The sequence below is a fragment of the Mastigoproctus giganteus genome, chromosome 6, assembly GCF_048544385.1.
Source record: "Mastigoproctus giganteus isolate SK-2022 chromosome 6, ASM4854438v1, whole genome shotgun sequence".
NCBI classification, from domain to species: Eukaryota; Metazoa; Arthropoda; class Arachnida; order Uropygi; family Thelyphonidae; genus Mastigoproctus; species Mastigoproctus giganteus.
The window spans coordinates 149660644-149676285 of NC_143580.1; the positions used below are offsets into that span (position 1 = coordinate 149660644).

Below are 15642 nucleotides of genomic sequence, written 5' to 3' on the forward strand. Positions count from 1 at the left end.
TACAGGCAATATCAGCAATTTTTGTGTTTTTTTAATTTGTTGCTTCTTATCATTGATGTCCTAGTCTACACACAACATTCTTCTTAATGCTGGTCTCCTACTGTGTTTAAAATTATTTTCTTTAAATCGTCCATTTGACCTTTGTTTCTTTTTGACCTTTAAATCATCCATTTGTTTCAATTTCAATCTTTTTCAATTTTCATTGTTTCAATTTCAATCTTTTTCAATTTTCATTGTTTCAATTTCAATCTTTTTCAATTTTCAATCTTTCTACCATGTGTTTTTTCAGTAAACTCATTCCTATACTCTTCATAAAATCAGACCTTTTCATTCTACCATTATGAACATACAGAACATAACCACTTGAGTAGCTGATTGACATGAGATGATAAAATATTGATAATGGCCATCTTGTTCATCAATTAGCTGAATAACTGCTGCACTTCAGGTCGTGCTACTCTATGCCAAATTTTGTAGCATTGTAAAAAGTTATTTCAGGTTTTTAATTTTTGTAATCTGTAAACTCAGAATGGTGCACAAATGAAAGTAAAATAACTGATTTAGATTTTTTTGGTACAAACAACAGTAGCATAAAGTCCTTGGTAAACCCATAATTACTTGATCCAATGTCTTTAGTCTTATTAGGAAGAAACTATTATGGGATTTTTTTTTTTGTTCGACTTTGGAGTTCCAATGAATGTCAAATCATTTTTTAATAATTCCTCAGCTAATTGCATTAAGGAAAACCAATTATCAGCTGTAATATTTCTTTCAGTGCCGTAAATGCATTTGGAAAGGCAAATCAGTTTGAGTAGATTTTTGGAGTTTTTTTTTTTTTCTTTATGAAAGTGTCATGCCATCACTAACCCCCCGGGGGCTCACATCTGGTGAGTATGGGCTTGGCAAACCCAGGGTCCTGAGCTGGATATAATCATTCTTCTCTTTCTTGGTGATTCCTTTATACTTCTCTCTCTCTCTCTCTCTCTCTCTCTCTCTCTCTCAGAGGGTAACTCGAGGAATTTTTTTTTTTTTTTCTGGTGCAGCATAAGCTGGCTTCCTTGTACCATATGGCTAATAATAATACTATCTTTACATCACTATAAAGCATGATGGGTGTGCATCTGTAAGGCACATAATCTGGATACCATATCTGCTGGATTTTTTTGGCATGTAAGCCCAAAATTGGCACTGACCTCTAAATGGAATTAGGGTCTCATCGACACATGCATCCAATTGAATATACTTTTTGACAACTTGAAATAAATATGTTGAAAATACCATTTTTCCTCCCTTTTTATACCAATTAAAAAATACTGTTTAGGGCTTAGACCTAAATGGAGATCAGATGAACTGATGAGACTAGTGGCAGAGGAAAAAAATACATGGGATGAATAGAAATTAGCAAGGGACACAGAAACCAATGGTAAGTACAAACTAGTCTGCAATAAAGCCACTTGTGTGTGGGGGGGGGGGGGAGATTTAGGCAAGCACAAGAAACCTTTGGCTAATGATGCAAAGAAAAGTAGTGAAGAATTCTTTGCTTATGTTAACTTATGAAACTTATGTTTGCTTAAGAAAAGGATGACCCCCATTGCCACACAACTAAAAATGAGTATAATTACTGATGACCCTGTTGAGATTGCTGGCAAATTAAATCAATATGTATCTACATTCACCAATTAAAAAGTTTTTAGGAATATAAACTGCAGAAGTGAACCAAATGACTACTTTGAATAAAATGATTTTATTATAATTGAAAAGTAAGTGGAGGAGAAATTGTTGAAGCTTAAAGTAAATAAGGCACCTATTGTATTAGTAGTGGCATATGATGGAATCTATCCAATTATATTAAAAGGAAAAGGCAGAAAAGTAAATAGACCTTTGGCCATAATTGTAAGGTCAACTCTGGATTCAGAAGAGGTTCCTATAGATTGGAGGTGTGAACATGTCTCTCCTATTTCACAAAGGGGGATTAAAATGTGAAGTGAACAATTATATACCTGTAAGCTTAGACTTGTGTTCAGGTAAATAAAGTACCAGGTAGGCCTTTGGAGTTATTGTTTCCTTTTATAATCAAAATAATGTGGATTTTTTTTACTGTTATATAATGATTGGTTTTAAGATTCCTTGGAAGATGACTGTAGATCCCCCAAACATCTTTAGAAAATCCTGAGATGGGATAGCCCCTTGTAGTGTAGCAAATGAAGAAAGCAGGCTTAAACAGCATCAGCAAGAAAAAAAAAAAAAAATTCCCATTTACATATCCACTCCCTTCAATAAATAGTTTATCTAGTTCTTCCTTGAATTTATTTAAGCTTCAACTTCCACAAAGGCAGATGAATGTTTGTTCCAGCAATCAACAACACACTGGATAAAGGCAAATTTCAAATCTATTCTGCAACTGTCCTTCCTCAATTTGAATTCATGCCCCCTCATGTGAATAGCCTGAGCATGAGGAAGAATCCCATCAACATTGAGCTTGCCCAATCCATTCAAAGCCTTAAATCTGATTACCTCGCAGGTGCTTAGTGTCCAGCAGCTGCAATTTGAAGACAAAGTCTTTCTTGGTAAGAACACCCCTTTGTTCCCCTCACCAATCTCATTACCACTCTCTGTGCTCGTTACCGCAGCTCTACATCTTTCCTGAAATGAGACCAAGTTCAAGATATATGTTACGCCATACCGTAATGATCGCAATGTTAAATTAGTTATATACTTGCTAAAAAGTAAAAATTCCTTAGCTAAACACAAAAAGATATACGGCCAACAAGTGAATAGAACCTTTGAGCTACTTATTTATCACAATTAAAACCCTACTATTCCTTTACACTACTCATTACCTGCTACGACATTCGGGCCAAAGCAGATACAATACCGGTACGAACAGTAAGTCGCAAATTACAAAATCACTAAGCTAAACTTAAAAATAAGCTAACAAACGTGACTAAGACTATTTAAACTATTTGTAAAACACAATATGTTAATTAATCAAAAAGACTAAAAAACTCATTCACTGACAGGAGTATAAAATTCTGCATACTGGCAAGTATAATCTCATATGCAATTTATTTAGACCTGTACGCAGTACTCAAGATGTGGCCTGACCATTGCCTTACATGATGGAATAATCTCCACCTTCTCCTTTCTAGCAAAATTCCTGTATATCATTGACAAAACCCAAAGCCCTGTCCTGGCAGGCAGTCTACACTGCTCAGAGAACTTCATATCTGACTGCACAATAACCCCCAGAGCTTTTTCGGTTTTCAATACCTTGAGTGTAGTACCACACAGTTGGTATATTACTCTGGGGTTAGTGCTAATTACATGCAGTAGTTTGCATTTGTTATTGTTAAATTTCAATTGGCATTTTTCAGCCCAACTGCCTAACTTTTCTAGATCCCGTCGCAGTAGCACACCTCATTACTCTCATTAATGACAGAATGCTACTTAATGCCATGCTGCAACAATTTGTAAAGCAGTCTTTTATGTGCAACAGTACCAAAAGCTTTCTTAAATCCAAGTATATGATATCAAAATTATTTTTTGCATCCAGTTCCTTTGTGACCATATCATAGTATCCAACCAAACTGGTCAGACAAGATTTCCCCTTAACAAATCCATGCTGTGTCTGAAATATTACTGCAACCTTGTCTAGGTGATCCTGCATTCTTTTCCTTGGAACAGAAATTAAACTATTACTTGTATCACTCTTTGATCCCCCTTTCTGAAGTGGGGGTATATTTGCACATCTCCAGTACACTGGGACCTCCTCTAAATCCAAGGATGCTCTCATAATTATGGCTAAGTGTTTGCTTACTTCCTTCAACAATTTCTCTTCCACTTTCCTCTCAGTAATAACTGAGAGGAAAGTGGAAGAGACAGGGAGCTAAAATCATTTGGCTCCCTGTTAGAGTTTAATAAGCTTCTGCCCTTCACTTCATTTAAAAATTCCTTGTGTGTGAAAGGAGATGCAAATACTTATTCAGTTTGTCAGCAACCTGAGCAGGATCATCAATAGTCAAACCATCGATATCAAGTGGATCAATTTGTTTCGTTCCATTCATTCTAGTGTTTACATAAGTAAAGAAGCCTTTACTGTTTTTATTTGCCTCCTTTGCTAAATACTTCTCGTAATCTGCCTGAGCTTGCCTAACCTCCTTTGTGACATGATTATAGACTGGTTTTTATCTACCATAGACTTCTGCATCACTTGATAATTTATATGCATCCCATGCATTTTTCTTCTCTGCCAAGGGCCTCATTAGTTTCTCTGACATCCATTTAGGTCTAAGACTCGAATTGCAATTCTTAGTACGAAAAGCCTAGTAGCTCCTATGATGATTATTTCTTCGAAAGCTTCCTATTTAAAATTTTTGATGGTAACATCATCAGTTGGTCCCACTGTATAGAATTTAAAAATTGTCTGAGACCACTGAAGTCACCTTCAGGAAAACAAAAACCTTCCTCTTTACCATTGATGGTAGCTGCATCTTTAAGTACATCCCACATCAATACACTGATCTCTGCAGATTCTTAATGCAAGAATAATCATGCTGATAATCAGATCAAGAGTATTACTTTCTCTTGTTATCCAATAAATCCATAAAAATCTTTCTAGTGTGTGTGTGAGTGAGTGTGTGTGTGTGTGTGTGTGTGTGTGTGTGTGTGTGTGTGTGTGTGTGTGTGTGTGTGTGTGTGTGTGTGTGTGTGCGTGTGCACGTGTGTGTGTGCGTGCGACCAATCCACATGTTCCTGTCAATATCTGGTTCCTATATCCATTATAAGCCATTCCTATTTACTGGCCTACTCATCTCAGCAGAATCGTTAAGCCTATAACACACTCCTATTCCATTTTTGCTTTCCCAGTGCTTAAGTCACACCAAACTGACCCAACATTTCATTGCCCATCCATGTAAACTGGATGTACTGCATTAAAATTTATGTACTTCTTAACTAAGAGTACAGCCCCCCCCCATCTCCTATGCTGTGTGTCCTTTCTGTTTCTGACTCCCTGAATGAAAAACTGACAACTGGGCCTTACATAGGATCCAAAATGTAATGTGATGCTGATGAGGAGTGGGCACATGTCCTATATGACTGCACCAATTATCTCCACAGATGTATACTCGTGACAAAAATAGGACCCACAAGCCACGGAGTTTAACAACTCCTCATCTCTGATGACATGCATCACATGACCTTCTCTGAATTTGCTCAAAAAGCTTTTGAGACTAGGAGAAGCAACCATGCAGTGATAACCTAAACTGTGATCCTCCCCACTACCTAGAAAAGTTACCCTCCCTGAATGTGATGACTACTGATAATTAATAAATTTTACTGATAAATTGATAATATTATATACGATACTAAGCTAATGCTATCTAGTTCGGGATATCATGTTGTATCGTATAACAATGGCAGCAAGTTACGAACGGTATAATTGTCATCAGAGTGCTCCTATGTTTTAGCTACCATAAACTGCTTTTGTTTACACAAAAGTAATTTCTAACAAGTCAATGCCATCCTTCGGGAAGCAGGGAACCGGGTGACCAGAGGTAATAATAGAGGCAATAATGGACAGTTGTGCCAAGATTTGTATTAAACATACAAAATAACAATATATATTTCTCACAGGGCAAAAACGAACTTTGGAATACATATTAACCGAATTTTGTAATAAACAATATATTTACATAGAAAAGCCTATCCTTTCACAAAGGAATGAATGGCATGTGCTTCATATAAACGAGTACTTTGTATAAACCGAGTTTATATTAATGAGATTTTACTGTACGTGGCAAGAGAATGGGCTGGCTCTAACACATAAAATTCAGTTCTGGTTGATAATTTACACATTTATTGAATGAAATGATGCTTTCATTAAATAAAAAGAAATAAAAAAAAAAAAGGTAAAGTGCAGCCATTATCAACCCACTGCAGGATGGAAGCCTCCTCAACAATTCATGCGGAGGAAAATGGACCATAATCTGCCACGCTGGTCCAGTGCGGGTTGGCAGATCAACCGTATTCAGCAGTCAGGGGCTTGAACCCCGGTCTACTCAAAGTGCGTGTGCTACTGCACTCCCGCTCCTGACCACTCGGCTACGGAAAAAGAAATATCATTTACCAAATAGCAAATTTAAAAAATTTTAAATTTTTTAAATTTGTAGAATCTAAAGCAGTTGACATGGATGGCCAGCCGATACAGTTTCGTGTGACATAAGGTGCAAAAACAAAATTGAGAGCAGCGGTGAGTTACAGGCTAAACGACTGTGATGAGTATAATGACAATCATATTGACCACCTACAAGTGAGTGACTAAACTAAGTGTTCCACATACAGGCTGGAACTTGTAGGGCTGGTTACTCACGAAGCAGTAGAAATTTTCTCAATTTACTGAAACAATATTTTCTATACCAGCATGTCTAGGGATACAATCTGAAAAAGCAATGCTTTTGATCTGACATCAGCAGTGACTCCACATGCATTAAGAATACAGAAAAAGGAACCACTAGGTGGCAGTGATAATAATATATTAATTTGGGATCTATTTAAATAACTAATGTCAAGGATAAAGTGAAGGGATTTTGCTTTCATAAAGACAATTAGAGCAGTCCTAAATATTTTTTTAAATCTCCTTCAGTGGGACTGATGATATTACCACTGCAAATTGTAAATAGGAAGCATTCAGGGTAATAATCATAGCAGTTTCTAAGCTTTTTATATCAACTAAGAGATATTGTTAAATGTTTAGATCTAAATGGATGTCAGATGAATTGATGAAAACTGCACATAAAATGATTACAAATTAGCAGGGAAAATAGAAACTTACAGTAAAATTATAGGTGGTAGATGACTTTCATCAACCGGTGAAATACCACCACTTTGCTTATTGGAGGCTTGAAGTGGTGAAACCCATGTTTAGTCTCTAGAGCAAAGTTTCCGGCATCCCCCTCCCCCCATATTTCACCTTCAACCCATGCACGGTACTGAGTACTATAGGTTTTGATGCCTTTCGTGTTTGGGGTTTTCATAAAAAAAAAAAAAAAAAAAAATACAAAATATTGTCTGCAATCAAGTCACTAAGTGAATGAGGCAAGCTACTGCAGATTATGAGAAGTTTTTGGTTAAGAATGCAAAGAAAAGTAAAAAAAAAAAAAAAAAAAATTATATTAATGCTACAAGAAAAAGGATGAACCACATTGGATTACTAAATATGAATGACAACAACTATTGATGTAAATTCAAGCTAGAGAATTCTGTATCTACATTCACCTGTAAAAAAAAATTTTTTTTTTACAGGTGAATGTAGAAAATGAAGAATCAGAAAGCCCTGGGGGAAGATGAAGTTACTGTACAGTTGTTAAAATTGGGAAGAAGAGATATGACACAAAAACTGGCAAGACTCTTCACAAAATGCAATAGAAAAGGAGTGATGCCTAAAGAGTGGAATAATGCAATCATACTTTTGCTGCATAAGAAAGGAGATAAATCAGAAATTGGAATTTATAGACCAATTAGCTTATTATCCCACATTTACAAGTTGTTCACAAGGGTCATTACTAACAGATTAAAAAGAATACTTGATGAGAATCAACCAAAAGAGCAAGATGGCTTTAGGACAGGATTCTCAACTATGGACCACCTTCACATAATATCACAGCTAATGGAGAAAGCAAATTTTTTTTTTTTATAAAAACCCCAAATGAGAGGTATTAGAACCTATAGTACTTAGTACTGTAATTGGGTTGGAGGTTGAGAAGACTAAAGAATATATTTGTTGACAATAGACTTGAACTTCTGTAGACTGTAATTTTTAGGAAATACGTATGAAGGAAGGTTGTTACAGAAAACGGCAGTTGAATGAATAAACGAGGAAGATGAACTTCGAGAGTAAATGGATGTTGGTTGGTGGCAGCACGTGTTCGGACTGTTTTGAAAGAGAGAGCAGGAATTATAGAAGCCAATTCAGAAGAACAGTGCCCATGGAAGTATCTGTAGAAAAGGCATGCAGCAGAAACAGTACATCTGTGAGACATAGAATGGCGAGACTCTGTTAGAGAGGATTCATTAATTAACCTAATTGCCCTGAAGGAATCTAGAAGCCTGAGAGAGGTTTTGCGGGCACCATATCAGATGTGGGAACAATATTCCACGGTAGGATGGATTTGCGATTTGTACAGAGTGATCAGCTGTTTGGAAGAAAATTAACGCCGAAAGCGAAAGAAAAAAACCAAGTAAGTTTTTTAGATGCAGAGGAAGCAATATTTGTAATGTGCTTGTGACAAGAGAGATTAGAAGTCAGGGTAATCCCCAAAAGAGATATATCATTTTGCCTACAAATCAGAGTGTCACCAAAGATAAGCATAGAAGCAGAAGAATCCTTTTTGCGAGATATAAGAAAATACTGAGTTTTAGAAGGATTTAAATCAATTAAGTTATCTTTGCCCCACTGGAGAATTACCTGGAGATCGGCATTTAAGGAATTGGTGCAGATATTCGAGAAGTTGAAGCTGATTGAGCAGGGAAAGGTTTCTCAAAATGGAAAGTGGAATTCAATGTGCTATCATCGGCAAAACTATGGATAGGATTTCCAGTCAATGGAAGGTCATTAATATACAAAAGCAAAAGAGTGAGGAAAAGAACTGAACCTTGGGGGACACCAGCATTAGTGGAGAAGTTAGAAGACAGAGAGCCATCTACCATCACCCTCAGTGAGCAATCAGAGAGAAAACTGGATAGCAAATTAAAAAAACAGTTGGCAAACCATAAGACGGAAGCTTGTTTAGGAGACCTTTAGGCCAAACACAATCGAAAGCCTTTGAGATGTCAAGAGCAACTGCTTGTGTTCATCAAACTTTTCTATTCAATTCATCCATAAATGGGCAAAATAAGCCAGAATATCACCAGTGGATCAACGCTGAAGGAATCCGTACTAGCGATCGTTGATCAGATGGAAGGTTTCTGAGTACAGGAGGGCCTCGATTAACGCGATTAATTCGTCCCATGAGCGCATTGCGCAAAACGGAAACGCGTTAATCGAATATAATAACCAATAGGAAAAATTATAATTGGTCCTTGACATTCTGGAATGTCCATAAGAATTTTAAAAATACCTTTTAAATAACTTTTTAACTGTATACAATGTAAAAGATAATGAAAATAATTATGGAATTAAATGTTTATTGCATAAAACAGCAGTTCCCAAACTGGGTGCCGCGGAATATTTTAAATTTTCGAGGGAAACAGTGATACTCGACATCTGTCGGACACTGTGCGAACTACTAGCTCGAGGTAGTTCACAGTTTCAACATTTCTTATTAAGTTGTTTGGACCTAACTACTAAGCGGAACTGTTAGGTATTTCTTTTCTTCTGAGTGTGCCTTGAAAAAATTACTGAGACACTAAGAGCGCCATGAACCGAGAAAGTTTGGGAACCTCTGACATAAAATACACAATGAAGAAATGACTGTTGCGGAAATATTTGAACAGTGTTGATGTTCTCTTTTCATCAATCAATTTCCGATAGCCGACAACAATCTTCTCTGGGCCCTGGCAAAATAAATATCGCAGAGAATATCAAACCTTTTGTTTGAGGTTCTATGCGATACGAAAGATTTCATCTAATTATTTTACCGTTATCTCCTTCCTGGTAACATTTTCATCTGGCTCATTTAAAAATTTGAATTTTTATGCAAATGTGCATTCATATTATTAGCAGGAGACAAACAAGTAACACGTCTTCTTCCGATGGAACACACCGAGGCGGGCAGCAGGCAAACGTTTGTTTATTGACCGTACTACTCGCAGTAAGCTTAACGCGCAATTCAAATCTTTTTCAACTATTGTATAAAAAAAAAAAAAAAAGAAAAGAAAAAGATCGCGTTAACTGGAAATTTGCATCGTATAAAGTGGTATAATTTTTCAAATACAGTTAAATGAAATTCGCATTAATCAAACTTGCGTTATGCAAGGCCTTCCTGTAGTTTAAGAGTAGTTGGTTAATTGATTTCTCCATTACTTTAGAAAGCTGTTTGTTTGTTTGTTTGTTTGTTTCGGGTTTTATTAGGCGCATCAGCAACTATGGCCATAGTGCGCCACTTTAGAAAGCATAGAAGTAACTGCAATGGGACGATAATTGGAAAGGACTTGTCACCCTTTTTAGGAACTAGCTGGATATGAGCAAATTTCCAAGCAGAAGGAAAAAGATCTTTGGAATAAGAAAGTGAAAACAGGCGGCAAAGAACAGGAGTAAGTTCAGGAGCACAGGTTCTGAGAACAAGTGGAGAAATACCATCAGGACCTGGAGCTTTCTTACCATCGAAATTCGTCAAAGTCCTTCTGACATCCTTTTGACGGAAGAACACAAGAGAAATTGAATGGAGCATGTTGGAAATGGTGATAGCATTAGTATTAGTAGAGGCATATGATGCAAGAAAGCAAGCTTATGCAGCATCAGACAAAAAAAAAAAAAAAAACTTCCACTTCACCCCTCCGTTCGTGCGAAATACCTGTCCAGCTGAGCCTTAAATTTATTTAGGCTATCAACTTCCACAACAAGGGATGGAAGTCTGTTCCACCAACAAACTAAACCGCTGGTTAAAGGCAAATTTCCGCACATCTATCCTACATCTCTCTTTTCTCAATTTGAATTTATGCCCTCTCAGGCGATTATTCTGAGCAAGAGGCAGAATCCCATCAACATTGAGCATGCTCAAACCATTCAAGGCTTTATACACCTCTATCAGATCACCTCACCGATGCCTAGTCTCCAGACACTGTAATTTGCAAATCTTAAGCCTTTCTTCGTAAGAGCAACCCTTTGTTCCTATATCCTTCTTGAAATGAAGCCTCCAGACCTGTACACAGTACTCAAGATGTGGCCTGACCATTGCCTTATACAAGGGAATAATCACCTCCTTATCCCTGCTAGAAAAATTCCTGTATGTCATTGATAAGACACCATGAGCTACTCTTGCAGCCCGCCTGCACTGCTCAGAGAACTCCATATATGCCTGCACAATTACCCCCAGGTCCTTTTCATTCTCTACCACTGTCAGTGTAGTACCACAGAGTTGATGCGTTGCTCTGGGGTTGCTGTTTCCCATATGTAGTACTTTACATTTGTCAATGTTAAACTTCATTTGCCACCTCTTAGCCCATCTGCTCAACATTTCCAGATCCTGTTGCAGCAGCATAGCGTCAAAAGTGTCCTTAACAACCCTGCCAACCTTTGTATCATCTGCAAACTTGGACATTAAGCTCCAGTCTATGGGTACCTCCACTGAGTCCAAGGAAGCTCTCATAATTATGGCTAAGGGTTTGCTTACTTACTTTGCTGCCTCCTTTAATATAACTGGATAGATCCCATTCACCCCAGGTGCCTTTCTTGTGTTTATCTTAAACAATTTCTCCTCCGCTTTACTCTCAGTTATTACAAGATTATCTAGCTTACTGCCAGAGTTGAATACACCTATGGTATTCCCCTCGCTGAATAACTGCTCATGTGTGAATGTCGATGCAAAATATTCATTTAGTTTGTTAGCTACCTGAGCAGGATCATCAACAGTTGAACCATCGATATAAAGTGGACCAATCTGATTCATCCCCTTCCTTCTAGAGTTTACATAAGTAAAGAACTCTTTGCAGTTTTTCTTTGCATCCCTAGCCAAAGATTTCTCGTAATCTGCCTTCGCCTGCCTAACCTCCTTCGTAACTTGGTTACAGATCAACTTATATCTATCATAGGCGTCTGTGTCACGTGTTAATTTATGTATCCCATGCATTTTTCTTCTCTGCCATATGTCTCATTAGTTCATCTGACATCCATTTAGGCCTAAACCTTGAACAATATTTCTTAGTTGGTATGTAAAGCCTAGTAGCTTCCAAGATAAGTTCTTTGAATGCTTCCCATTTTGAATTTGCTGTTCGTAACATCATCAGTTGGTCCCACTGTATAGAATTTAAATACTATCTCAGACCATCATAGTCGCCTTTACGAAAGCAATAACTCTTCAATTTACTCCTGATGGTAGTTACCTCTTTGAGTAAATCCCACTTCAGCACACTGTGATCACTGCCACCTAGTGGTTCCTCTATCTACAGATTCTTAATGCATGAAGAATCACTACTGATAATCAAATCAATAGTATTACACCCTCTAGTTGCATCCCGAAATGCTGATGTAGAAAATAATCATCCAATAAATCCACAAAAGCCTTACTAGTGTGAGAGTGACCAACCCACAAATTCCAGTCAATATCTGGGACATTAAAATCCCCCATTATAAGACTCTCTGATTTACTGGCCCACTCTATTTCCCTGTACAGTTTCTTATTATATTCATTAGAGTCATTAGGCCTATAGCACACTCCTACTCTCAATTTTGATTTCCCAATGCTTATGTCACACCAAACTGACTCGACACTGCACTGTCCAGCGATGTCGATTGGCTTCACATCCTTGGATTTTGTGTTTTTTAACCAATAGCATAACCTCTCCTCCCTTCCTATCCTTTCTGTACACATTGTACTCCCCAAATTCCAGTTCTGCATTCCTTATATCTGTGTGACACCACGTCTCTGATATCCCAACAATATCCGTCTTTGATGCTTTGAGCAATACCTCAAATTCATCAAATAGGTGTTTTACCAAGATCATTAATACATGAGTTGGAAGAAAAATGGGATGCTAACAGGTCAGCTTTATCCTTGGCTGAAGTGACAACAGAACCATCTGGTTTTGACAGAGGTGGGAGCAGAGATGGGCAAAAGTTGCAGCGAATAGCTTTGGCAAGAGATCAGAATGCTCGGCTACCATTAGGGCAAGAAGCAAGTTTTCTACTCTTATTCTGTTCAAACTCTAGTTTCGACTGATTAATAACTGCTTTACAATTGTTGCGAGCTTTGGTGTAGGCAGAAAATGAAACTGAAGAATTAGAAACAAGCAAATTACGATATGCAAGGTTCTTCTCTTGAACATCTTTAAGCACATTTATTGGAAAACCAAGATTTAGATAAAGGACGAGATTTTAAAGTGGAGCGTGGGATAAAAGATTCCATTCCTACAAGAATAATTTCACTGACACGATCTCAGCAAACGTTGATATCAGAAGTTTTGAAACAGTAATCCGACCAAGGAAAAAAAAAATCTCGCAGGTCATCCCATTTTGCATTTGTGTAATAACAAACACGAGGTTGGGAATAGCCATAAGATAAAGGCTGCATTGGAGAAGAGACAATCACCAAGCTGTGATCTGAGGTACCTAAAGGACCATTCACTTCAAATGTGTACTAAGAAGGGTTGTTTGTGAGAAAAAGATCAAGCATGTTGGCTGTATGATTAGGATTGTCTGGTATTCTTGTAGGTAAATGTACAATCTGTGCAAGGTCATTAGTAATTGCAAAAGCCTCAGCATCTCAACCAGCTGGGTCGGTGTGACTAGAAAATGGAAGCCAGCTGGAATTGTGAACATTAAAATCACCACGGAAAATTACCTCACTGTTAGGAAAGTTGGACTGGAGAAAGTCAAGTTGCAAAAAGAGGAAGTCAAAGAGCTCCAAATGATTAGTGGAGTTGGGAGAACGGTAGAGACAACAGATGAATTTGACACAATGAGGTAGAGAGATTTTAAGCCAGAGAAGATCAAAGAGAGGAGATTCCAAATTGCCAAGTCTCTGACAGGGAATATCAGAACGGACATATGCACAAGTACCAGCTTTGAGGCGAAAGGAATCATACAGCAAATAATTTGGGCATCTGAGATAAGCAGTGGTTGAATTAACCAATAACTGAGATTCTGTCTGAAAAAGTACATGGGGTTTGGCAGACTGCAAGTGGAAATGGACATCGTTGAGATTGGAATTGAGACCACGTATATTTGTGAAGTGTTTGGGAGGTTTAGATCTTTACGCAGATAAGATTACTCTTATTAGTTTGACAATTCATGGTGAATTCAATAGTAAGTAAAAGTGGGGGGGGAGACATGCCGTATGAAGTAATGAAATTTTTGGATATGGCGTACACATGGTAAGAATATACCCAGATCCTTGACATACGTGGCATCGACAATGCCCCCCCCCACATACTCGCTACTCGGACTCCCTCCAGTCACTATCTGGCAGAGTAGACATAGCAAGATTGTACACTTGCTGATTCAGAAGCCTCCTAAATAGTTACCAATAGGTTCGGTCCGATGTACTATCTAGTGGCCAGCTTGCAAACACCATTTTAGAGCTGTACCCTGAAAATGTAAGGAATATTGGATCTCGCCATGATGTTTATCATAGCCTCAAAAGTCATCCATCATACTGCAGGATGGAAGAGATAGGAAAGGGTTGACCGGAACTTAGCTCTAGAGACTAAACATGGGTTCCACCACTTCAAGCCTCCAATAAGCAAAGTGGTGGTATTGCACCAGTTGATGAGGGTCATCTACCACCTAGTATTGCCTGATAACACAGAGGGGGAGCATTCCTCCATGTGGTGTGGGCACCACACCTTGACTCCTGCTTACGTTGGTTCACACCTGGGTGGTCACCCACCATGTACTTGTGCATGGAGGTTATACCCAGGATTACTAACAGTCCCACCATCGTGAAGCTGAAAGCAAAGGATTTAGCTGTCACAGACCATCCAGACTTCACCGAAATTGGATCTATTTGACTTGAGTTTCACCTAAATATCAGTTCCATGAGTGTTTTAGACTCCCAGATAGCTAGTATAGCTTGTCTGGCATATCTGAGAGAATATCTGTGACATTCTCAAGGACCAAATGAATATAAAACACTGTTATGCCTGGCATTTGTGGATTATGAAAAGGCATTTGACTCCATATGGCGTAAGGCAATGTTTTGGGCACTGGAAATACAAGGCATAGATACCCCATATATTATGATTTTGAAAAACACTACCTCCTTTATTAGACTAGACAAAGACAGTAGGAAATTGAAAATTGAGGAAGGAGTTTGACAAGGAGACACAATTTCTCCAAAGTTGTTTACAGCTACCCTTGAGGAAGCTTTCAGAAGATTAGACTGGTCGCAGAAAAGAGTCAATGCGAATGGAGAGTACCTAAACCATTTACAATTTGCAGATGACACATTGCAGATGACATTAAGATGACACATTGTGGTCATAAGCCACGATCCCAAAGAATTAGAGGAAAACCTTAGTCAGTTATGCAGAGTTGGTAAGGATTTTGGACTAAAGATGAATGTGGCTAAAACAAAGTAATGATGAACAAGAATGCCACAGAAAGGGATACAGTGAAACTTCTCCTAACGGACACCTCTCGTTAACGGACATCTCTCTACAACGGACATTTTCAAATTCCCCAGCTCACCTCCATTGGTTTTAACATGTTTGCAGCTTCTGTCTAGCGGACATTCTCTGTAACGGACGTGGACAGGCAAGCTGCACTGTTTCGTTTAGATTAGCACTTAATTTGATCTCCCCATAACGGACAGCGGGCGAGCTCACGGCCCTTTTTCTAGGAACGTTTCTTCCACGTATTGCCTCAATCGTGTGTTTATTTTCTATTTCCGATTCTCTGAATTTTATCAAGGTTTAAGTCGCGGTTCTAAACCCTTTTTCAAGAATTTTAAGGCACGTGTAAAACTTCTGATGAATTCGGTGTGTGCG

The 15642-nt window shown here is 38.0% G+C and overlaps 1 protein-coding gene across 3 annotated transcripts in view; it reads right to left on the reverse strand.

The window, feature by feature from the left end:
* The window catches only part of LOC150084652 (ubiquitin thioesterase OTUB1), a 297048-nt gene that overhangs the window by 176640 nt on the left and 104766 nt on the right, over nt 1–15642 (reverse strand). For 2 of the 3 annotated variants that reach the window (XM_090375384.1, XM_090375383.1), the window contains exon 4: nt 2515–2643. The exons of the other annotated variant lie outside the window; for it this stretch is intronic. In XM_090375384.1, the coding sequence (XP_090231510.1) occupies nt 2515–2643 (129 nt within the window). The remainder of the gene's footprint in view (nt 1–2514; nt 2644–15642) is intronic. 3 annotated transcript variants of the gene reach the window in all.